Here is a 23,354-nt window from a genome sequence, read left to right as displayed (position 1 = left end):
TCATTATTCTAGATTTTAGGAGAAGATACCTAAATGAACTGTCTGCTTTCTGAAAGCATGCTGGAAAGATTCCACTTCTGAAGCTGAGGCCAATTTCCTTTCTACTTCAAACTTTGAATAGGTGCAACATATGAATAGAATCACAGAATGGTTTGGGTTGGAAAGGACCTTAAAGATCATCGTGTTCCACTGCTCTGCCATGTACAAGGACACCTTCCACTAGGCCAGGTTCTTCAGAGCCACATCCAACTGGCCTTGAACAATTCAAGGGATGGGGCAGCCACAACTTCTCTGGGGAGCCTGTTCCAGTGCTTCACCACCCCCACAGTAAAAAACATCATCCTAATAGCTAATCTAAACCTGCCCTCTTTCAGTGTAAAGCCATTGCCTCTTGTCTCATCACAACATGCCCTGCTCAAAGTCCCTCTCTGGATTTCATGTGGGCCCCCTCAGGCACTGGAAGGTGCTGTAAGATCTTCCTGGAGCCTTCTCCACGAGGAAATAACTCCAGATCTCTCAACCTGACTTCACAGGAGAGGTGCTCCATCCCTGTGAGCATCTCCATTCCCCTCCTCAGGACCAGTCTGTTTCAGACCTGGGGTGCTCAGGGCTGGGCAGTGCTGTGGAGCACAGGGATGGACACGTGCTGGCGATGCTGAAACAGGAACATGGGAATTCTCACCTTTGCTTTAGGCACTTCGGTGGGATTCGTCTTGCCTGATATATGCATTTAAAATTTAGGGATCTAATCCCTTTGTAGTCAATGGAGAGATGTAGTAATGCTCTTTAGTATAACTAATCTCCCCTTGGTGACAATAGAGAAACCCTAGATGACTAGCTTACACTAATTGCTCAGCTTCAAAGGTGAGATTTAACTACCTGAAACAGTAAAATGCTATCAGATTAAAGTGTAGCTTTCCACACCTATACAAAGCAAACGTGATTTGAGCCTAAATAAGTGCACAGAACAGCAGATAACTGACTTAGACTGCAAGTGCCTCTTGTGAGGAGAGGAGGTATTTTAAATGTTTGTGCAAGCCACAATAAAGCACTGATTTATACATCTTGCAGTGTTCTGTATTATGGTCACACTACTCTGGAGTTTATTGGCTTTTTTCATTTTAAAGATGGAGATGTGAGCAAGAGGTTAATTGGTTTGCATGAGATCTGACACAGGGACACTTGGTAAAATGGGGACATGAATCAAAGCTGTCTATTCCTCTCATGATTGCAGTCATGATTTTTGGTCCATTGTCCTGGACATTTGTCCACCATTTCTTTGCATGAAATCTAGTCCATCTCTTGGCTGGTAGAAAGACTTTTATAGTGTATGAAAACATAACTATATTTTGGGCTTCTGTATACTTTTAAAATACTGTAAACAAATGGAATGGTCAAGAAATAATTTCAACCAGAATAAGAGAGCAGAAAGAACATTTTAATTGGCATAAATTAGTCATTGTTACTGGTTTGCCTCTGAAGTTTTTTGCTTGTGTCAATGATTTGTTATTCCTGTTGACTTTCAAGGATTTGCAGCATCACATAATTAGTTTAGCAAACTCATGGCCATATGTGGAAGGCTTGGGTTTCCATTAAATACAGGGCGATGAAATTATTAAATTTCCACTGTATGTAATTTGTGTAGAGCATTCTGCAATATATGCACATAATTTGTGAATCTACAATCAATTTTCATATTAAATGTTGAATTTAAACCCACAGCTGGACTTTCATCCTGAAAGAAGCCAGATAGCCCTGTGCATCTGGTTCAATCTTCCCTTCAGCCATATTATTCTAAAGGCACTCCTGCTTAGTACATCTTACAATTGAAAAATAATACTCATATTGCCTCTCATCCTCAGCAGCTGTGATCCCTCTGCAGATGTTGTTCTGTCAGACGTTTCATTACGTGTGATAGAAAGCGTAGGTCCTTTCCGTCTGTCTGTGTTACTGCTTTGTAGATTTTATTTTCTTTTTTTTTTTATTTTCTTTTTTATTTATTCCTTTGGCTGTAGATGAGTCCTTCCATAATACTTCACTTTATCTCCTGTTGCTGCTGCTTCTCCTTCTTTCCAAGTGCAGAAATGATCAAGAACTTGCAACTGCGTGGAGCCACCCAACAGAAGCCCATTGATTCCCCACCAAAGGGCTCTGTGTGAGCCATTCTGCTCCAGCCTGAAAAGAAAGCTTTGTTCCCTCAGCTGGTAGTGTCTTAAGATGCTGATCCTTGCCATATTTTCTGAAAACTGTAGCAGTTCATCAGGCTGTTTGACACTTCCCGTTCAGCTGTGTACTCTGTAGCACACCCTGGCATTTGCTGCTGCTCGTACATCAGCCCGAGACTGCTCTGGGCACCACGGTGAGCTGTGCTGGGCACAAGTCATTTGGAGGTGAACAGTAAAGGAGCTGAAATCTGGAGTGCTGGTGGCCATGCCTGAAATGGTAGTAATGGATTTAGTATTTGGGGCAGGAGGTATGGGATTTGTCATGTTGGTTGAGTATTTTCCTGGCCGCCTTCCATGACTGTTCAGATATTTTTAGCATGAAGTACAAGCTATGTTGTCTCAGTTGACCTTGGAGCATGACATTTTAACATGGAATTGGTTTGACTTGCTAATCATTAAAATGATTTATTATTTTTTATTGCAAGAGCAACTAGAATCCCAGTCATGTTTTGCAGATGAAAAGGGAAGCAAATTTAAACCTGTCTTCCCTTAACTTGCAGTCCTTCATGATACCCATGACTCCTAAGGTGCTGTCTTTCTCTCTACACCATTAAAAGTAGATTATGTCCAGGTTTGTTTTTTAATTTGTCTTTTAGTCATTTGACAAATATTACATCAGAGTGACTGAAACTAATCCCAAGGTTTCACAGTGCTCAATGAGAAGTGTAGAACAAAAGGATTGTTTCTGTTGCAAACAATTTATGACCTTAATAGAAGTTTACAGCTGCCATCAGAAAGGCAAGATCTTGCTACCACTGTATTTATCCTGGTGATTGCTCTCTCTTTGCCTTCATTCCCAGACTCAAGTTTAAAGATCAAGCCCCTTAATACCAACTTCTGTTAAGGAATTAGCAGCAGTAGCACTGCATCAGGATTTTGTAGCAGTATATTTTAAGGCTGTAGTATATAATGTAGGAAAAGAGCTTAGGACCAGCCACAGACACAGCCAAAAGCTCATGAAAGTTGAATTCAGATTTTGAAGTGCAGATCAATTTTTAGCCTGACAGGACTTTTTGACAAGTTGTCAATTTTGGACAATTCGTGTTTATTGAGTTTTGCACCTCCTTAAGTTAACATGACCTGAGAGGAAATTACAGTAATTTTTAAGATGCATTTTACTGCCACAGTGGTGTAGAAAAGCTTTTGACTGAAAAGAGCATCAAGGACTTGTTGACTTTTTCAGTCTACTAAATAAGCACCTGCTCAAGTATCTGATGTACATTAAAAAAGAAAATTAAAATAAAATAAAAAAAAATTTAAAAAGAAAATAAAAAAGCCAACCATCCTCCTGCATAGTTTAAAGATTCACCCAGCAGAAGCTGAAACCAAGATGTGAAAATAAACCTCTCTTTGACTACCTTGGCATCTGGGAAGACCACAACCTGCTCCTACAAATCACATGGCGGATCTCCCAAATAGGGCCAAAGAGGCTGTTTCCCTGAAATCTGTGTCACACTATAGTTCCTTTCATGCATAGGAAGTGAGTAAATCATTGAATAATGCAACATCCTTCCCCGTCTGCGAGAACTGTGCCAAAGACAGGCGTGAGGGTCTGGGTTAAAGCAAACTCAGTTACTTGGTAACTGAGTTGTGTTTCGGAGGGGTCAAAATTGGAGGGATTTTGGACTTGTGTTTTTCGGGGGTTAAAATTGCCAAGAAAAACTGAAAACTTGAATAAGATCCCCAGGTGCCTGCATTAATACTCCCCACTCCCTCTGATGTGAGCTGGCAGGTCCCATAAAGCCACTCAGCCTTGAACAGGGAAGGGAAGGAGGGAGAGAGCAGAAGCTCCAGCTGCGACTCCAGAGCCCCAGAAAGAGCCTCTAACCCAATTCCCTTAAAGTGCACAAGCCTCACGAGCCACAGCATCTCTTTGCCACTGTATTCACTGATTTCGCAGGGCAAACAAAAGACCCATACCAAGCATGCATCCTTCCAGAGGGGGAAAGCTTTTCCTCATTTGCCCATAGATTTCCCCCGCTTTTCTTTCAGTTTTATACATAGAGATTTGTATGTGTACATATATATACATACATTATTATTTTTGTTTTAACGGCGGAGGGGTGAGGGGGGGAATGTTGCTAATTTTTTTTTTTTTTTTTTTGGCTGGTAATTAGGAGAGCTAACACCAGCTAGGCTAGAGTGAACGCAAACAAGACCCCTATAGGCAGCACAGTGCATTAATGTAAAATATGCCCAGACAACATAACTTGTCAGAGAGGATTATTTCTGCTTAGTGAATCTGCAGGGGCCCCTTTGCTCCACCACTCAGCGTCTGACTAGAGAGAGAAAGAGAGAAAGAGTAGCCATTAGTGAGTAGCTACTGTGGCATTGATGTTTGAGCGCACTTCTGAACTGGCTTTTGTTGAGAATATCGGTGCAGAAAGCATGCGCTGTCCCAAATCCGCTGTTACTATGAGAAATGAGGAGCTGCTTTTAAGGTATGTTGTCTCCTTTGTTTTAACGCGTGCTTTCGAGTTGCCTGGGCCCGCTGCAACTATAACCGTGCTGTGTATTAAGTAGTTTCCCTATTTAAAGGAAAAGACAGGCATTGCTGGGTGCAAGTGGCATTTTCCACTAGTCGGGTCGCACATTTCATGTATAATGACAAATGTACGGAGAGGGCAGGGAGGGGAAAAAATAAATACATTTATCTTTTCTTTTTTTTTTTTTTTTTCCTTCCTAAAAGAGAGCCGGTGTTTCTTTTATCACCTCCTTTGCAATATTTCTGCCTGCTTCATTATTATGCACTGGGCATGGAATAAGCATGGAAAAAGCTCAGGGAGACTCCATATTAGAGCTAGTGCCCTAAATACCACTTTAATTTTCACTTAGCCTATGTAAATAGTTTCTAATGCTTTACCTAGTCTCTACTGCTCGAAGATGTTTTAAAAATACCTAAATACTCCTGTAACATGGGGTTTCACATCTATTCTCTAATAATGCTCCCGGGTTTAGCGGGAGGCCAGCATCGACTACTCTTTTCAGAGACACACAACACGCAGACACGCACACACGCACACTCACACACAGAATTATGCTGGAATTGGCACCCCGCTTTGAAAAATGTAGTCTTTTGTTTATTTCCTAGCAGACATTGTAGCATTGAATACATCTTTTGGTCTGACAATGGGACAGCTGAACAATGGTGTTGTCAAACTAGCTTAATGTATGTCTGGCGATGGGGTGGTTTGGGTTGTTTTGGGGGTTTTTTCCTTTCCTTTTCTCAGCCCCTTTTTCATTTCCCTTAATCTTTTTGTGTGTACAGTAGAATTTAAAGTGCGTTGCCTGTTTTGTGGTGGTTGTTTCAGTTGATATCTATTGCTAATAGTGCAGGGAGGGGGAGGTTTGTATCTTACAATTATGGCTATTGCATTAAGTTGCAGATTTATTCCTAACCTCTCCTTTAACTGTGATGAGAAAACTTATTGATTCTGAAAGCTTACAATACTGCTGTCAATCTGGGAAATACATACTTGCCAAATCTGCCCTTGCTTGATTTTATGCTCGATCGTATCAACTTTAACTGCTGTTTTGAAGATAATGTTTCTAATTTTGTTTAGGTAATGAAAATGCAATAAAAATGATAAATCAGGTCTCAGAGTGGGAGCTCATGCGACTTTCCATTTTTATTACGTTTTATACATTAGAATTTTTAAGGTCAGACAGAATAATTTACCTGAATGATTCCTATCCCCAAATCAAACAAATTATTCATATGACATTTCCTGAATTATCTTTCTGTTTCAAGAACCATCATTTAGCATTAAAACAGTTAACAATTTTGGGTTTGAATTTGGAAAAACGAACCTTATGCATTGTGAGAAAAAATTGTTACAAAGCTTTTGAAAAATTTTGAGTTACTACTTGGACAGCAGTTTATGTCTTAAATAAAATGAATTGCCATTATTCTGTGGAGTTTCTTAAACTGTTTAAAGTCTTTAAATACTTTACATGTTAGTAAATGTATTGCTTTTAGCAATAAGTTTAATGATTTTGTGAGAGAAAAGATTTATTTATCAGTGGCTTCTGGTTTTTTGCTTTGATCAATTAATAGTAGAGATTTTGTGCTTTTTTAAAAAACTGGACTCTAGTGCATGATTTATATGGGTTGAGGGGTCTCTTGGACCCCTTAATTAAAACAAAAAGACATTGAGGATTTATCGGTAGCAGTCAGAGCCCTCTAAAGCATGCATCTCAACACAAAAATATTTGGTGAGGAGACTGAATACTTGCCATGCTGTTTTGCATTTTTTTTTGTCATTGTATCTTCTTCCCTCGAGTCTTGAGATGGTGTAAACCAGTAGCAAAGAGTTTATGTGAACAAAAAGGTAATATCACATAAAATACTTCTTGAGAAGCCAAGAGGTTATGGATTATCAGGTGCTTGCATGCTGTGTGTTGGGCATAAACACGAAGAAAGCAAGGATAGTGTTTAATATTATGGGACCATGACATAATTCACTTCCTTGGGAGAACTTCTTTCAAGACAAACATTAACTCATTCCCAACCACTCTGCTCTGCCTGAACTGGAGGGTGGAAACAGCGGCATGCTTTTATAAAGTTATTTTTCTATCATGTCATGTTGCAGCAGCCTGAGCTTCCTAGCAGCTACTGCCCTTTGTGAGTGGCAATAAAGTGAGTCCCCCACTCTCAGTTATGTGCAAATGCCCCTTCAGGGATAGCCCAGAACTGCATGAATGTCCCTTCTGTAGCAGCCACCAACAGACACCTGGGCAGCAAAACCCACCACCACTTTTAAGGACTATTCAGTACTATAACTGTTCCCTAAGCTCTCTGCTCACAGGTGAGTTACTACCAAACTTACTGTAGCTTCTATGCTTTCGGATAAAATGTTGCATAAAATACATATACAATGATTGGGGTTTTTTGTCTCAGATTGAAAATTACTTTGTGTTTTTCCGAGGGTATTTTCTCACATTGCATTCACATCAAAGACTGATTTTTGAATTAGTTTGTGTGAATCCTACTAAAAAAAAGTAAAAAAATCTTTCTATGCATATTTACTGAAATATTGCTTTCTGAGCCATAGCGATTATTATTAACATCAAAGAAGGTGAAGCAAAGCTGTAGCACAAGTAATTTCTTAGCATGTTTAACAAAAGTAATGTCTTTGGAAAGACTGCATAGGTTTAGAGATCTTATGCCTGAGCATCGGAGGTGTCCTCAGTGCTGCCTATTTTGAACCTCACCCATTCACAAAGCAATGTGGTGCCTTGCAGTTGTCAAACTTGGCAACATCTGTTTCCACAACAGAGCTAAGAGAGGTAATTCAGACTCTACATGAGTTGTTATTTGTTCTTGCAATGACCAGGTGTAATATCAAAACATGAACACCCTCAGTCTTACCTGTTAGAGAAAGAGCAAGACAGGTCTTAGCCTGGGACGTGGCTTTCCATGCTTCCATAGGGATATGGAATTGAATAATATTCATTATTAGCCTGGAGTCTTTGTGTGTATTTATTTATTTAATTACTTTCACATTCATGAGCCACAATCATCAACATGCTAATATTTTCTTTGTTAAGAGCGGATGACACTGACACAGTTCTGTCAGCAAATTTAAGTATGAAGGGACTGAGATCTGCCCTGCAGATAAATACCTGGGGGTGAAAAGCTGGATGTGAGCTGGAAATGGGAACTCACAGTTCAGGAAGCCAATTGTGTTCTGGGCTGCAGCAGGAGAAGGGTGGCCAGCAGGTTGAGGGAGGTGATTCCCTCCATCTACCACGCCCTCATGAGATTCCACCTGCAGTACCTCCTCCAAGTCTGGAGTCCTCAACAAGTCCTCAACATGGAAATGTTGGATTGGATCCAGAGGAGGGCCACAAAAAGTCAGTCTGGAACACTTCCCTTAAGGAGACAGGCTGAAAGACTTGCAGTTGTCCAGCCTGGAGAAGGGAAGGATGTTAGACCATTCTTTCAGTACCTAAAGGGGGCTTATAGGAAAATTTATTTTAGCAGGGCCTGTTGCAATGGAACATGGGACTGTGGCTTTTAATGAAAACAGTGTTGATTCAGGCTAGACATAAGGGGGAAATTTTTCAAAATGAGGGTGGTGAAACACTGGAACAGGTTGCACAGAGAGGTGATGGCTGCCCCATCCCTGGAAACATTCACAGTCAAGCTGGACACGGCTCTGAGCAACCTGATCTGCTTGAAGCTGTCCCTGTTCATGGCATGGGAGTTGGAAGTAGACGACCTTTAAAGGTCCCTTTCAACCCAAACCATTCTGTGATTCTATTTTATATAAGATTGCAAACTATACCTTTGGGGCTGAAAAACAAAGCAAGTGTTCAATTAATATTCATATCTAGAAGTTTTACTGCAAGTGTAGATTGTGCTTGAATACTTAAGAAGTCATTCAGGAGTGAATCAATACTAATTATTGTAATCAGGAGGGTTAATTAGCTGAAGATGCTGCTGATGGAAAGTTCACTGCTTACAGCCCTGAAAACACCTAAGTTGATGAAATCTGAAAGCAAGATGTCTAGGAGGACTTTGTGTGGAGAGAAACGTTTGGCTTTCCTTTGGCATTTCAAGAGTCAGTCATTCCAAAGGGGAAACATAGCTTGTACTTTGTATTTTGCATGACATTAATTCAGGGGATATTAGAAGATGCAACTAAATCTGTCGTGAAGATATTTTGTGGTCGTCTCTCAATAAATGCAAGTACCATTTTGGATAACCTGTACTGTCTCTGCTGCATTCATTTGTAGATTACCATAAATTAATATGGATAATCTTATGCATTTGAAATCTGGTTCCAGCACTGTTATTTGGAACAGGTTTTTTTTTTTCTCCATTTGTGTTCAGGCACAGGGACTTCACATGATACATGTACATAAATTACACATGCTGTGTTACTAATACACGTATATATGTGTGCATGCATACATGTGTGCACTGAAGTTTAAACATTTTTCATTGAGGTTGTGTATTTCTATAATCCTGTGCCCTTAAAACTCCCACTCAGTTTCCATCTGCAAAACAGTATTCAACTACATATGATTCAGAGGACAGTTATTGAAGAAGGAGTTCATGAAATTTAAGTTAGATGACAAGGAACAAAGACTGAAAAGAAATGACTGAAGAAAATCCTTTTCTTTTCCCTCAATTAGAGCAGTTGTGTTTCTTAAAGTGAGCATTATTAAATTCAAACAAAATCTAGCTGTACAAAACCTTTTCCACAAGTGACTTGCAAGCAGATTTTTTATTGAATGCTGGGTGTTTGGGTTTTGCATTGGTTTTTGTTGTTGTCGGGTTTTGGGGTTTTTTTTTCCTTTTCCTCTAGTTGCATCTCTTAACCAAGACAAATGTCTGGATATTAATTCAAGAAAAAAAACAACTTACAGAGACCCCCTCCTCTCATTCACACACACACATATAAACCCCCCAAGTCAAGTGATGCTTTCAGAGGAGAGAAATCCTATTTCAAAACACATCCTTCTTTCCTTTCTAATGACATTAGAGATTATCACATGCAGGTGCTATTTATCTTTGGAACTGTTTTCCTATGACTGTTTTACTGCTTCCAACACATTTACTTGTATGTCAGCCCTAGAAAAGGTAACTGAAAATGGCAGTTGTTGAGAAAGCATGTCGCCATGCCTGGAATGACATGCATTATCAGGGCAGCAGGAGTTGCTGGCTCTACAGCCCATTTCTACTTGACCTGCAGAATGATTGGCTGCCTGGGATGGTGATGAATCACTGGAGTTTATGAAACAAGACTGCTGGCATCCTCACAGAGGAAATAAAAACGGGATTTTTTTGTTGTTTTCCCCCTCTAACATTCTTGCTGTGACAAAAAGCTTTTTTTTATTTTTTTTTTTACATTTTGTATTGCTTCTGTGTTATTTCACCCTGCAGCAGAAGCAAATGTGTCAATTAAAGTCACCTTAATACTGTTCTCAGCAAGTTAATGATGCACTGAAGGTTAACTATCTTTATTGGATGGAAATGGTCAGGAATTCTCACAAATTTTGTGAATTTTGTGTAAATCTTGATCTGGACTCTAATTTTTTCATCTCTCACTTCAGTCTTGAGACTGAGATAGCATAACTCATAATCAGCTCGAGCGGGATGTAAAAAGGATTTCAGCTGTTCTCATGCACAACTTTATTTTCTCTGATAGTATAAGGATCAGTGATCATTCCTTGGGCTGATATCAGTCAGGTCCATCTTCAGCATTTCCAAACTAATGACTAAAATGACATTTCTGGAAAGCACCGACTCCCAGATTTGCACTCACTTTCTAGGTGGTTCGTGAAATTATATTGTGCATTAAGCCCACGTTGCTGCATTAGGCTGCTATGAGCCTGTGCTTGCAGAAAAGCACCGTGGGGTTGTAAATCTGCCAGGGCACTGACAAGGCTGACACAGCGTGGATCACAAGCTGACCTGTAAAATGCAGCCAAGTAAAAATGATCCTTCCATTTCAATAAAAAACACCCAAAAATTGTGTTTGGGGATGGGGGAATGGAGACAACTACTTGCTTATCTCTCCATGTGTGCTGATGTTACCCTGCATCCCTTATTCGGATAAAATATTTTAAAGTTAACTCTCTCTGATTCAAAGAAATAACATTACCAATAAAACTGCTCAGGAAGTTTTAAATACAGCATTTATATAAATAGAATGCTTTTTGCCATTACATGAGGGAGGGTTTTTCCTCAACTCTCATGCTTTGCTGCCCAAGCTTTTTCTCCACTAGTTTAGAAAGCAGTTTGCATACTCACATCAGTTATTAGACTTTTCCACCTTCCTCCAAATAATTCAGCTGCTGCTGGACACTGCAGAGGCTGCAACACTCTGGTTATTTAAGGCACAGCTTTCCAATGCTCCTAGTGAAATAAAGGAGGGCAAACTTTAAGCAGCGAGAAGGGCAGCACAGGGAACTGTTGCTTGTGCCCTTCGGTGTGTGAGGGGTAAATGCTGTCCTTGCTCGGGAGTTCCCATGGCAGCAAATCAGCAGGTCATCCTCAAGAGCAGCCTTTGAGGATGCCAGACAACAGTCTGTCACCAGGAGGAAGAGAGAGCAGAGAGTTTGAGGAAGGGGGAAAAAAAGCCCCTAGAAAATCAGAGAGAGGACAGGGGAAATTACAAATAGAGGAGGGAAAAGTAATGGTTCAAACACACATCATCTGCAAATTGAACCTTGCACGTGCAGATACCTGTGGATGATAGGACGGCTGTGCAACAAACTGAAATTAAGATTCAAATCCACCACCTGCCCTCCCTGGAAGCTGCAGATCAGCATCTGAGGGATTAAGGGCTTCTAGAAAAGACACAGAGAATTATCAGAAAACTTAAAATTTTAGAGACTCTAAATTCAATGGTACAACCTCTTGATTTCATTTTCCTTCTCTTCTGCCTAAAAAAGATTTATCTTCTGCTAAACTGTGAGGAAGAAGCTCACTCTGAAGCTTGAGAATTTGCCTGCATCATTTCAGCCCACATTTAATTTTAATGAGAGAGTTATATAACCCCCTTTAAAAATAACAAAACACTAACAGAACTGCATTGGCAACACCAGGTGTTCTGCAGTGCTGCTCCAATGAATCATATGGAGATTTGTCTGTGCACGGCTGATGAACATACATTAAACTCAGTTAACCCCCACCCCTTAATAAAGCAATCCAAAGTGACCAAAATTTTTCCTAAAGTGCCTTTCCCACAAAACAATGCCTAACTAGATGTCTGCCCCAGTAACCTCCTGGTTCCAGCACTTGTCCCTTACAAAGCTCCTGCATCAAGGGGTTGAGTTTATCCTTAAAAGTTGTAGATGAATTATTGTGACCTTTCAAAGTGAAACATTGTATGTTAAACAGTAAGTTGGGTTAAATGACTTGGTTCAGAAAAGAAAATCAATGTTCCTCTTTGTTGTGCTGAGCCCCAAATCCCTGAAATTGTTAAGAACAGCAAAATTAACAGGTATCTCTGGGAAAAATAAACATGTGACTTCATCAATGTTCCTTTCAGACAGAAAATTTGTGGGAAAACTGAATCAGTGACTTGAGCTTGTTAAATATCTTGGTTCAGATGCCATTCTTGACTCTAGGAAGTCCCTCAGCCACCAGCTGCTGGAATGTGTGAAGGATCACTTGCCATATTCATGCTTTTTGTCTTTCAATCCCTTATCAGAGGCAGGGTCATGGGCTAGGTGGACCTTCTGATCTGCCTTATGTGGCAATTCTTACACTGTTTATTTAAGAGGGAAAACACCCAAACTACTAAAACCAGGCATGGTGCAGTTTTCTGCCCATCCAAATGCCTTATAGTTACTGCAGGAGCCTTTTCTTTCTGTCCTTCATGTCTGATATTTCATGGTTTCTGTCTGTGAAACAAGGATAGCTACTTTGCACATTTTCAGGGTGATTGTTTTTTTGAGGATTGACATATATGCTAGGCACCTCATGAAAAAATGAAAAAAGGAGACCTGTGAAATTTCCTACCTTAAAGATGCCACAATTTGTGTTTAAGGTGAAATCCAATCATTTGCAGTGCAAAAGAAAGAGAAACACGTGGTAGAAGTGAGGATGAAGGTTAAGCTCATAAGGATCTTGCTGCTAGAAGTGGAGTGCAGTAGGTTAATGCAGATATTGTAATAAACCCCTCAGATGTCTTTACATTTTGTTTATAAAAATAAGTCTCCTTTTGGCTTCTTGTCTCTTTTTATGTCCCTTACCCACATTCTTTCTTTGCTGAAGCCACATTAGAACTTCACACTTATCTTTGCCTATGGTGTTTGGAGTTGGAGATGCCCTCCAGCATCACCTCCTGATCCAGGCCATTCTCATAATCTATTTCCCTCATTCTGCTTCTTTCCCAATAACCAGAATGGCAAAATCTCCAGAAAACTCAAATTTATATAAAATCAGAGAAATTTTTGTGTCTTCTGTGGGTGTAGATGGCAGGGAGGAAGGGTTTTTTTACAGTGGGATTTTTCCTCTGCTCCTTGAAGGAATAGGTGCATATTGAGAGGATGGAGCAATACAGACAAGAGAATGAGATGTGCGGTTTCTCCTACCCTAAATCATAGGTTTTCACATGAAGATAATATAACAGCCAAATCCAAGACTATTCAGTTTCCTCTTCCAGGGTTGTTTGGAAAGGTGTCTTTTTTTTACCATAAATAACATGTCTGCCCTCTAGTAGGAAATCAGGTCTGCCCAGTGCTTGCAGTACCCCAGTTTCTCTTCTTTTTGGGTAGTGGCTGTTGATAGTTAGCAGGTGAGAAGATAAGGTAGTCCATTAGAAAAAAAAAAGAAAGAAAAATGAAAAAAATAATGTCTGTTACCAAGATAAGACTTGGTTGACAAAAGCTTGGGTCTTGTGTCTATATGCACAAGGCACTAAACACAAAGGTATCACCTGTGGATCAATAGTAATGCTCTTCAATAGGACTGCAAACAAACAACAGGACAGGAAGACTTGGTCTTGCAAAAATTTGCTTTTTTCTACTTTCCTTCAGTATTCTCCAAATGTAGTGCTTAGCTCAGGAGCAGCCCAGCTGGAGCAGAGGTTGGATTGGACCTGAGGGTGATCATTGACTGTCCCATGTAGCTGGTGCTGTTCACAAAGGAAGGTGTTTCTCTAAATTGAAGGCCTTTCCAAAAAACCCTCTATTCCATGTATCATCTGCCCCATGCCATGATTTATTGCCTAATTGTTTTAGGAAAGATTGAGTTATTACCCACAAAAGGGAACAAAGGCCCTTTACCCACAGTGGGATGAAATCACCTCGTTGCTGGTATAAAATAGGAAGGGAAAAAAAAAAGAGAAGTGAGTGGGAAGTTTTACTATAGCAACCAAGTTTACATAATATCAATGCGCTTCAAGTGAAAGCTCTAGAAATGCTTAATTTGAGGGACCTTTTCACAGGACTAATTTTAAATGACGTTTATTTCTGAAGATTACTGATGAGCTACAGTAGCCTACGGAAGCGGAGGGAGCCTCACAAGCACTATTTTAAACACTTAAAATTCATTGATCAGCTTTAACCAATATTTTAATTTTCTTTTTAAAAGGATTTCAGTTATAAGCAAGTGATTTTATTCCTCAAAATGAGTGGAAGACTCTTGTGTGTTTGGTTTTGTAAATACAAAATCCCTACTGAAAGGTTAAGGTTCCATAATTCAAATTTTTATTCCAATATTAGACATAACTGACAAAGACAGTTTTGTTCCAGGTAATCACAAATGGTAAAATGGTGTAGAATTGAACCCATTACCTTTTACCATTCAAGGAAATGCGCTATTTTTTGCTCTAGTTCTTAATGATTTTTACACCATTCTGTAGTCCTGCCCAAGTGCTTGTGTGCTTTTCTTTGCTGTTTCTTCAGGCCCCCTCCCCTTCTTGCCCCTCCAGAAGTCTGCTCCTAAGATTTAGACTGATGGGCTCCCTCCCTTATAGGCAGGTAGGCTCACATGCCATTACACAAACCAAAATGCTGCACTGCCAGCTCTTAGTCACACCACTACTTCCAGGCTTCCATGGCTTGCCTGGAAGGTTATTTCTTTGTGGAAGACAGCAACCACCTCGTTTGCATTCACCAACTCCAGCTGGACCAGATTCCTGCTCCCCCTCGCATTAGTGGAAGATCCTGAGTGATTCCACTGGAGTCATTCGAGCCCGCTCCAAATTTACACCGCCCGCCGCTGAGCTCTGCTTCTGCTGCCTCTGTTAGAAACTTGCTTTGATGCCAGAGATAAGCTGAATCCCAAGCATGTTCATTGGCTTAGGGGGGAATAAAGCAGAGGATTTGAACTCTCTTCATACTGCCTTGCAGGCTTGGGAGAGAGTGAAGTCATTCAGAAACTTTCCCTTGAAGTGCTTCCAACGGTAGCGTTTCCTTGGCCCAAAACTTGGGGGCAAGTTGATTAGAAGAATGGCAATTAATTATAGGGTGAGGAGGGGGTCTGGAGGGGGAATGTGATGCGAGTTCCACATTGGATTTAGCTCTGGGGTCAGGAAAGGAAGGGGGTGTCTGCTCTCTTTGTCACTCACTGAAGAAGCCACAGGCAGTGATGTCAGAGTGAGCTCATACACACAAGTCACTCGCTCAGTCCTGGCCTTCTGCAGCTGAACTTTTGGGGTTTATTTTTGTTTTGTTTTGTTTTGTTTTTCTCTGAAGAGATGTGCGGTTTTCAAAGGCTGAGTTGTTTGGAGAAATTGTATGTAGCACTGTGTTTAAAAAGCTTCTTGAATGGTGACTAATCTGCAAAGGTGAGGTGGAACTGCTTCATCTGCGCCGCTCAGACGGATGGAGAAACTGAGGGGGACAGAGCAAAAGAGCCAAACAGGGTCTGGGCCTCTGAAATGAGGGGAGGGGGGATAGGAGGTAGCATTTGTAGCTGGAATAGGATTAACGCCCCAGAACTGATCATTCCAAATTCTAGGTTCTTCCCTCAAAACTGCCACATGCTCCAGCAGCTGAAAAAGCTTAATATTGGTGGGCAGCAATAATGCAGCTCCTCTAAGCCAGTGTTTAGTGCCGTTGTCTGATTTATGCTGTGAAAATAAATGCAGTTTCACTTGCCACTCTCGCTTCCCATTTCCCTCTGCACTGTAGCAACACATCAGAGCTTCCACTCTTCCCATAATTTTTAATAAAAGTTGCTATTTTGCACACATGTGCTAGTCAAGAATCTGACATTAATGTTACAAATAATAGAGCTGAGCCTGTAACAGTGTGTGAAACAATCAGGATTTTTTGTTTCTTGCCACTTACCCTCTGCTATCGAGAGTTAATTCATACACAGACACTACATAATTTATGTTTGAGAACCAAATTATTCGAATGCAGTTTTTCCCTCTAAGCTCTCCTTGAGTCGTATCTCGGTATCTTTTATGGAAAGGGTTCCTTTTTGCATTTGACCCTGTTCCTGCTTCTAACTTTTAAATGGCAAAAGCAAATGTGCTTTGAAAAGTGTGTTACACTGTAGTTGTTAAATAAAGCAATAACCTATGCACTTGTAATGCTTTCTCTATGACCTACTTACATACTACTTCACCCTCCTTATAGTATGATTAAAAGCTGCTTTGAATCCACTATTCCCTCAAGGGATTTGAGGCTAGAATTTAACAAACTGCTGAGAAGGCTTAAGTCAGTAAGAGGGCTTCCCTACAGCTTCTTCCAGCTAATTCACATGTAATTAAAAGGAAAATAAATATTTCAAAAGAACATACGTTTTAATGAAGCATTTTTAAGCACTTGCACCTTGCATAATGGGGCAAATTTATAAGGATCTCTCTATTCCATATGCAGATTTTAAGCAAAATTATTTGTGATTCTCTCCTCCTCCCTCCTTGCATCCTGTGCGAAGCGTGGATTTACTTTTCAGTCAGCAGCAGTGGGACTGTGGTCCTTAGAAGTGACAGCCTGGTGAGACTGAAGTCCCTTAGATTTAGCAGGTACCAAAAAAACTTGTGATGAAGAGGTGCAGATCCAGCTGCACAGGGCGAAGTGGGGGTGGAGACTTCTTAGTTAAAAGGATATTCTCATCCTCACTGAGCTGCCCGCATCTCTTCTGAGCTAAAACCTGTCCCTTCTGCAGTGGCAAGATTTTGAAATTGAAAGTTAATCCAACTCTGCTCTGGGCCGGATTAACCACCATGGAGGCCTCAGATCAAAGACCAGGTGGCTGCATCCAGCTGGAGAAAGTTGTGCTGGTTTCTCCTTTCATTTGGACTTTGCACTTAATTTTTTTATCCACTGTGTAGTCAGTCCTGTGCTGTGATGGATGGGTGACGTAAAGGAATCACCATGAATTCAGTAAAGAGGAGCCATAGCTTTGCTTTGTGCCTTTCTAGGGGGATGTTTAGGTGCCATGGTGATGAGGACAGTATGTGAACATATAGAGCAGAGCAGATTAATAACACTACAGATATCTGTTCAGGATTGCAGCTGTCCTACGGGGATTATGCTGAGGGCCAAGTGAACCTTTTCTTTCTTTAGTCTTGCAAAGTAGGCAAAAATTTTAGCAGCCTGAGGGGGTTTTCTTCTTTTTTAACTGTTTAAAATTGGAAAGTTGCTTAGTGCAATAAACTGGACTCTAAAAACCTGCCCATTCTGTATTTTTTTTCCCTATCAAGTCAACAATGGTCAAAATTTAAATAAAATTTGGCCTGACAGATAACACATTCTTTATGAGTCAATTTAGTTTTTATATTAGAATGCTGTTTGAAAAGTTTAAGCATAGTAGGTTTTAATTTGCATTTGCTACTTTTTGCAAGTGTTGATTATCCATAACAAATCAAATTATAAAACCTAGAGAGAGATTCAGACGGAGAAGCGCACACAATGGAGAGGAACGTTCTGTCTGTCTAGACTGCTCAGATCACCTAGTAATCTTCGTAAATATGTTAATATTCTTTCGCCTGGAGCGGCTTTGTATTGAAGCAAGTAGGTCTTGGAGATGGAAAGGAAAATTTATACAGATTTTCAGGGGGCGGTGGCGTGGAGCGGGGGCCTCCAGCTATTTGTATGTGCGGAATTTTGTGCACGTCTTGGTGGTGACACTTCCGAGTGCGGCCAACTCTGAGAGCAGCGAGGTTGGGAGCGGGTTTTTGGGGAGGTTACAGCCACGAGAAAGGATTTGCCGTCATTAGTTATTCAAATCCCTGTTTCTCATCAGCGAGGACAGAGTTACTACCACTCTCTCGCCAGCCAGTAACATCACTCTGAGCATTTAAAACACTGCCAAGGTCTGAATGGCAGGAGTTTGAGTGGAGAGCGAGCCTGCACCAAGACCCTGACCAAACACCCCCAGTGCCCTCAGGCTGGCTCCGGCCGCGCTGAGGGGAGCCATGCCCGGTGTGCGAGGGAGCCGTGCCCGGCGTGTGAGGGGGCAGTGCCCGCCTCGGGGCCGCTGCCCCGCCGGGCTCGACTCACCCCGCTCGGCCGCGGGGCCAGGCAGCGCTGAGGAGGCGCCGGGCGGGTCGGGCCGCCCCCGGAGCCGGGCCGGGCGGAGCGGCGGAGCCCCGGGCGGGCAGCCCCCGGCCCGGCGGCGGCGATAGGCCTCTCCCGGGGCGGCGGGGGCGCAGGGGTTAACGGGGAGCCGCAGCGGGGAGATGGCTCCGCCTCCTCGCTCAGCACCTGGCGCTCCACCGACAGTTGCCTCAGCAGTCGATTTCGGAGGGGATTGGCGGAAAAAACCGAGAGGGGGAGAGAAATGTGACAACTGCCGGGGCTGGCGGCTGCCGCGGGGAGGCCTCCGCACCTGTGCCTGCCGCTCCGCCGCCCGGCGCAGTTGTGGGATCCGCCGCGCCTCGCCGCATCCTCCCGCCGACCGCCGCGGCGCCCCCGGAGCCCAGCATGACTTCTTCGTTCAAGCTGGATTTCCTTCCGGAGATGATGGTCGACGGCCGCTTGCTGGTCTCTGACAGAATGTAAGTGGCGGCGGGGCTGCCGCCGGCTCCCCCCCACCCCGCCCCGGCTCCGGGTACCGCCCGGCACCGAGCCCCGGCTCCGGCCGGCTTCCACCCGCACCGCCCGCCCGCCCTTCCGCGGGAGGGGACGGGGGCTCGTACCCCCAGCCACCCCCTCTTTTCCCAAGTCACTTGGTGGTCTCCGTGCCGTGCCCCCTCCCGGGGTGCTCAGCGTCCCGCAGGTCGGTGCCGGCGGGCGCGGGGGGTTTTCGGCTGCCGCTGATGATGATGATGATGATGATGCAACGTGGAGAAACGCGCGTCGGTCGCGCGTAGCTGAGCGCTCTCCCCTCCGTGCCCTGCGGAGCCCTCCACAGGCGCCTGTCCCCTGCAGCCAGCCCGGACCCACCCGCGTCTCATCACCCCTGCCCGGCAGAATAAAAATGCCCACCCCCACCCCCCCGCAGATTTTCATCAGTTTTCAAATTCAGATGAAATACTAAGCATCCACTAGGAGTACCAGGCTGAACGCAGGGATTTGGCTGTTTGTTGGGGTTTCCCCCCTCCCATACCGTCCCCGACAGCTGCCTGGTACAGCGAGTGTTAATTAGGGTGAGGATGGTTGTTTTACATGCAGTTGAAGTGGGGATGGGATGTATTGGAAGGAGCTGAATGCTGGAATTTCAGAAGGAGAAGTATTCCCCTAGCCCGGCTCTGCTCTGTTAATCTCGGTCTGAAAGTTTCTATTATCATCCTCTTGGGCATTGCCAATTGGCAGGTATTTTCAGGTAACCTAAGCCTTGTATGAAAAAAGTAAAAGCTAGAAATGATGAAATAGACATCTGCTGAAAGATACGAAGTGGGAGGACTGTGCTGCATTGTTTTACAGTATCCAAAATATCTTTTATTTTATTGCTTTTTCTTCTTTCATCGGGATGACAAACGTGATTTGAGTTACATTAGAATGAAGCGAGAGGCTTTGGCGTTGACTCTGCACTGAAGCTGTTCTGGTTGAGGCAGAACTTAAGTTACAAGTGTAAATAAACCCGTATGTGCAGCAGAGAGTGTCACCTGCAATTTGCACAAATCAGGTTGCATACTGTGCCCCTATCTAGGGCTATTCAGACTTTTATTGCCTTTTTTACTGGTAACCAAACTTTCTCTGAGGTGAAATGCTTTTCCCTTGCACCAGCAGTGTTCTGCATGGAGTCATTCAGGAGTGGCCAGTTGTTCAGACAGCTGAGGTTTAGTGAGTGTGTGGGAGAGGGGCAGGAGTCAGGGGGAAGCTACTTGGTGACTTACACTATTTTTACAGTCTTTGAAGGACAGCGAAGTGTGTAAATGCTGCCTCTTGTCTTAAATTTGTGATCTTGGATTCAAAAGTGTTCTGTGCTGTGTTTTGCTCTTCCCATTGTGAAATCCCAGATTTTATTGGCATTAGTCGGTTTTGGTACAAACGCTGTCAATTTCTTCCGTTTTGCAGAGAAGTCGCAGAGGTTTGCCCATTAGGGTACAAAGTAGCAGCTGAACATTGGTATCTCTTGCTCTGCAACCCTCTGTAGGGACCTGCCACAGCCAAACTTCCCCTTGTTTTCATCATCTCAGCTTTGATTAGACTGTCTACCTGCTGTCCTTCCAGGCAGTCAGAAAAGATCCTGCTAACAAACATCTCCAAGCTCAAAGGCACTATTAGCTGTGGCTGATGATGCCCTGTTGTCACTTAAACTTATATAACTTTATCTCCAATTTGCCCCTCGAGGTGGGGGAGTACCACGTCAAACTCTTTCTTCTGCATTGCTCTCTTCATTCTCCTTTTCTCTGTGAAGCATCCATAATATATCTTAACACAGCTTGAAACACAGTCAGTGTTCATTAGATGCAGAGCTTAATGTGTGTCCAAAGATACAAAAATTAGTCTAAAGAAATGTCAGCTCCTAAGTGGATCTTGAAATGCAGAAGTTTGATAATGGAGTTGTTAAATGCACATACTTGTAGGGTTGGCATTTTTGGGGGGGAGGGGTGACTAAGTAATCTCTTGAAGGAAAAAAAAACTTTACCTCCTGTATCATCAGTGGTTGTGATGTGATGTGCTTCCTCCTATGAACCAAACCTTGCTTTGCTGCTGATCTAATTGTGGAGATGGTGTGATTTCAAGGGATCCTGTGTCATGCATGCAAATTAATATTGAACATTAAATTGCCAACATTAAATTGCCATGAACTCAGGGAGCTTCTATTCCTAACAAAAATAGTCCTGAAACCAAATGCTGTGTGTGAGAGCTTTGCTGCACTGCCTTTCTAACACTCTGCCATTCCGCTGCTTAAAACCATCCTTATCTCGTCCTTCTTGGCCAAGTGGTGACATATATTTATGTGCAAGTCCCCAGCTCTCTGGGCTGATCAGCGCTGCCGAGGATGCAGTTTGATTACCCGTCAGGGGTCAGGGGCACTCGAGCCCCTTCCCCTTGAGCTGCCCCCCCAGGCGAGCGGGAGCCGCCAGCAGCGTTAGCGGAGCATCCGAGAGCGCGCTCCGAGTTACCACGCTGCACAAAACTTTTAACCTCGCCATCTGCTCCAGCCACTCCGTGCAGCTCAGTTCGCTCCTTAGCAGAAAGGAATTGCTTATTTTAGAGCAAGGCAATTAGAAAAATATACGTGTAACATTTTTTCTTTCGCGGCACAAATTGGCAAAACTAGATTTTTTTTTTTTAATACGCCGGTGGCTTATCAGATGTTTTGGGGAATTGGTAGCATACAATATCACTTGCACTTCTTCTTTGCACGTTAAAAAAATATTTGTAAAGGGATTTGTTTTCAGAATCATCCATTATTTCAATGAGAGAGAAAAAGGGATTTTTCAAGGAATAACTTTCAGTGCATACCTAGTGTGAAAGTCAACTGGCAGCCTGATAATTGCAAAGTTAAAATGCTTTTACCTCTGTGAGAATGTTAATCACTCCTAAATGCTGCTTGCTTTCAAATTTTGCTGCTGTTACTCAATAGCTAAACAGGAATAAAATAGAACATCAGATACATTGAGCATGACTGTGTATAATTAAACTGTATGCATGGCATCAGTGTACCTGGTTAGTGACTGAATGGCAATTTACTAGTAAAAATTAATTAATGACATGTCATTGGAAAATAGATACTCTAGGATATGAAGCATAAAAATGCATAAACTTCTTGTTTTTGAGGACAGATGGCAAGCTGGATGCTCTAACCATGGTAAATGCCTGCAAAGAGCCCTGCTTGGTGAGTGCTCTGGGAAGGATCAGGAATTGTTTGACCGCTGTTGTACACTGTAGGGAAGAGGCAGTTCTGAGGAAAATACTCAGAAGCACGTAGGTGAAACATACAGATGAAATGTGTGTGTGTATCTGGACAGGGTAGGAGAGGGTTAATGGTTACTAAGTGAGGTTATAAAATCTGAGTTCAATGTAATTTGCTGATTTCACTGGCTCACATGTACATGCCAACTGGATGATTGTGAAGTGGTTGCTTTGAGGATTAAATGCTCATCGTTGTAACCCCCCCATGTTGATTTCCGCAGTACCACAGAAGATTTTTCCATTCCATGTTCCACATTTCAGTGCCTGGGATTACCTTTCCTGTAAATGAGTATCAGTGTTTGTTACTACTGAAACAAACTCAAATTTTACTTTAATTTTTGGTAGCTGGGTTTAATGCCAATAAAATACATTATGCTTCAACAGTGCGCATGCAACTGCAGGGGTTACGGGGCAATAATGTGAAAAAATATGAAGCTTTTGAATTTCTTTCTCTTCTAATCAAAAATGAGTCAAAATCCGATATACATGCAATATGCTGATTAAAAAGCCAGTGCAGATCAATTTTTGATACTTTTTGTTTGTACTTGCTCTTTAGTAAATAAGAAATGTCATCATTTACAGGACATGCTTGCATTTTAACATCCAGAACTTCATTTTCTGCAGTAAACCTGCAATATAGGACTTTTTTTTTTTTTTTAGCAAAAGCTGGAGAGAACAAATTTATGTTTTTAAACTTAACTGCAAGGAAACTCAACATCCTGTCAAAAAAATTTTTTTCACTCTGGTCTTTTTTATATCTAGAATATCAAATCATGATTTCCTAACTGAAAATAGACAGGCATTTTTAAGACCACAGTCTCATCCTTATACTGGCACTTTATTCTATCTTTGATTCAGTAATAGCTTTATTTTAAGTAATATGACTTTTACTTAAATTACTTGTGTGACAGATTCCTTGGGCCACTACTGAGGAAAAGCAAAGCAAAAAAAGAAGAAAATTTTTGACTGGTGCCAAGGAGCTTCAGAAAGGAAAATAAATCTTTAGATGTCTATTAAGTAATTACAATTTCATGGTGTCCTTCTCCCCATCATCTTTTCTAGAATCTCATTCAGAAGTTAACCTACGATAACTGTCAGCACATCAATATTTAAATATATCTTTCACTTCCTATGATACGATCTCACAAGTTTTTAAGCCTCCCCCGCATGTATTCATCATCCAAATTAATCATCAGTTATGATTGCTCTAACAACTTTGATAACTCTAAATATTTCATTGGCATTTTAGGATGTTTGATATCTTATGAGCATTTGGACTGTTCAAATTTCATGATTAATTCATGGTTTAATATAAAAATGTTTGACCAAATTGATACAGGGGAAAGGTGTACAAAGTCTTTTCATTTTTAAAAGCACCTGGAATACAAAGAGTACACTTGG

The 23,354-nt window shown here is 42.0% G+C and overlaps 1 protein-coding gene across 7 annotated transcripts in view; it reads left to right on the top strand.

The window, feature by feature from the left end:
• CELF2 (CUGBP Elav-like family member 2) overlaps positions 1-23,354 on the top strand; it is a 548,030-nt gene that overhangs the window by 287,608 nt on the left and 237,068 nt on the right. For 3 of the 7 annotated variants that reach the window (XM_058804600.1, XM_058804597.1, XM_058804599.1), the window contains exon 1: positions 18,424-18,643. The exons of the other annotated variants lie outside the window; for them this stretch is intronic. In XM_058804600.1, the coding sequence (XP_058660583.1) occupies positions 18,570-18,643 (74 nt within the window). In that variant the 5' untranslated portion in view covers positions 18,424-18,569. Of the gene's footprint in view, positions 1-18,423; positions 18,644-23,354 lie in introns of those variants that run through there. 7 annotated transcript variants of the gene reach the window in all.

Source organism: Ammospiza caudacuta, chromosome 5, assembly GCF_027887145.1.
Source record: "Ammospiza caudacuta isolate bAmmCau1 chromosome 5, bAmmCau1.pri, whole genome shotgun sequence".
NCBI classification, from domain to species: Eukaryota; Metazoa; Chordata; class Aves; order Passeriformes; family Passerellidae; genus Ammospiza; species Ammospiza caudacuta.
Note: the sequence above shows the minus strand (reverse complement) of the source record. Positions and strands in the feature narration are given on the sequence as shown.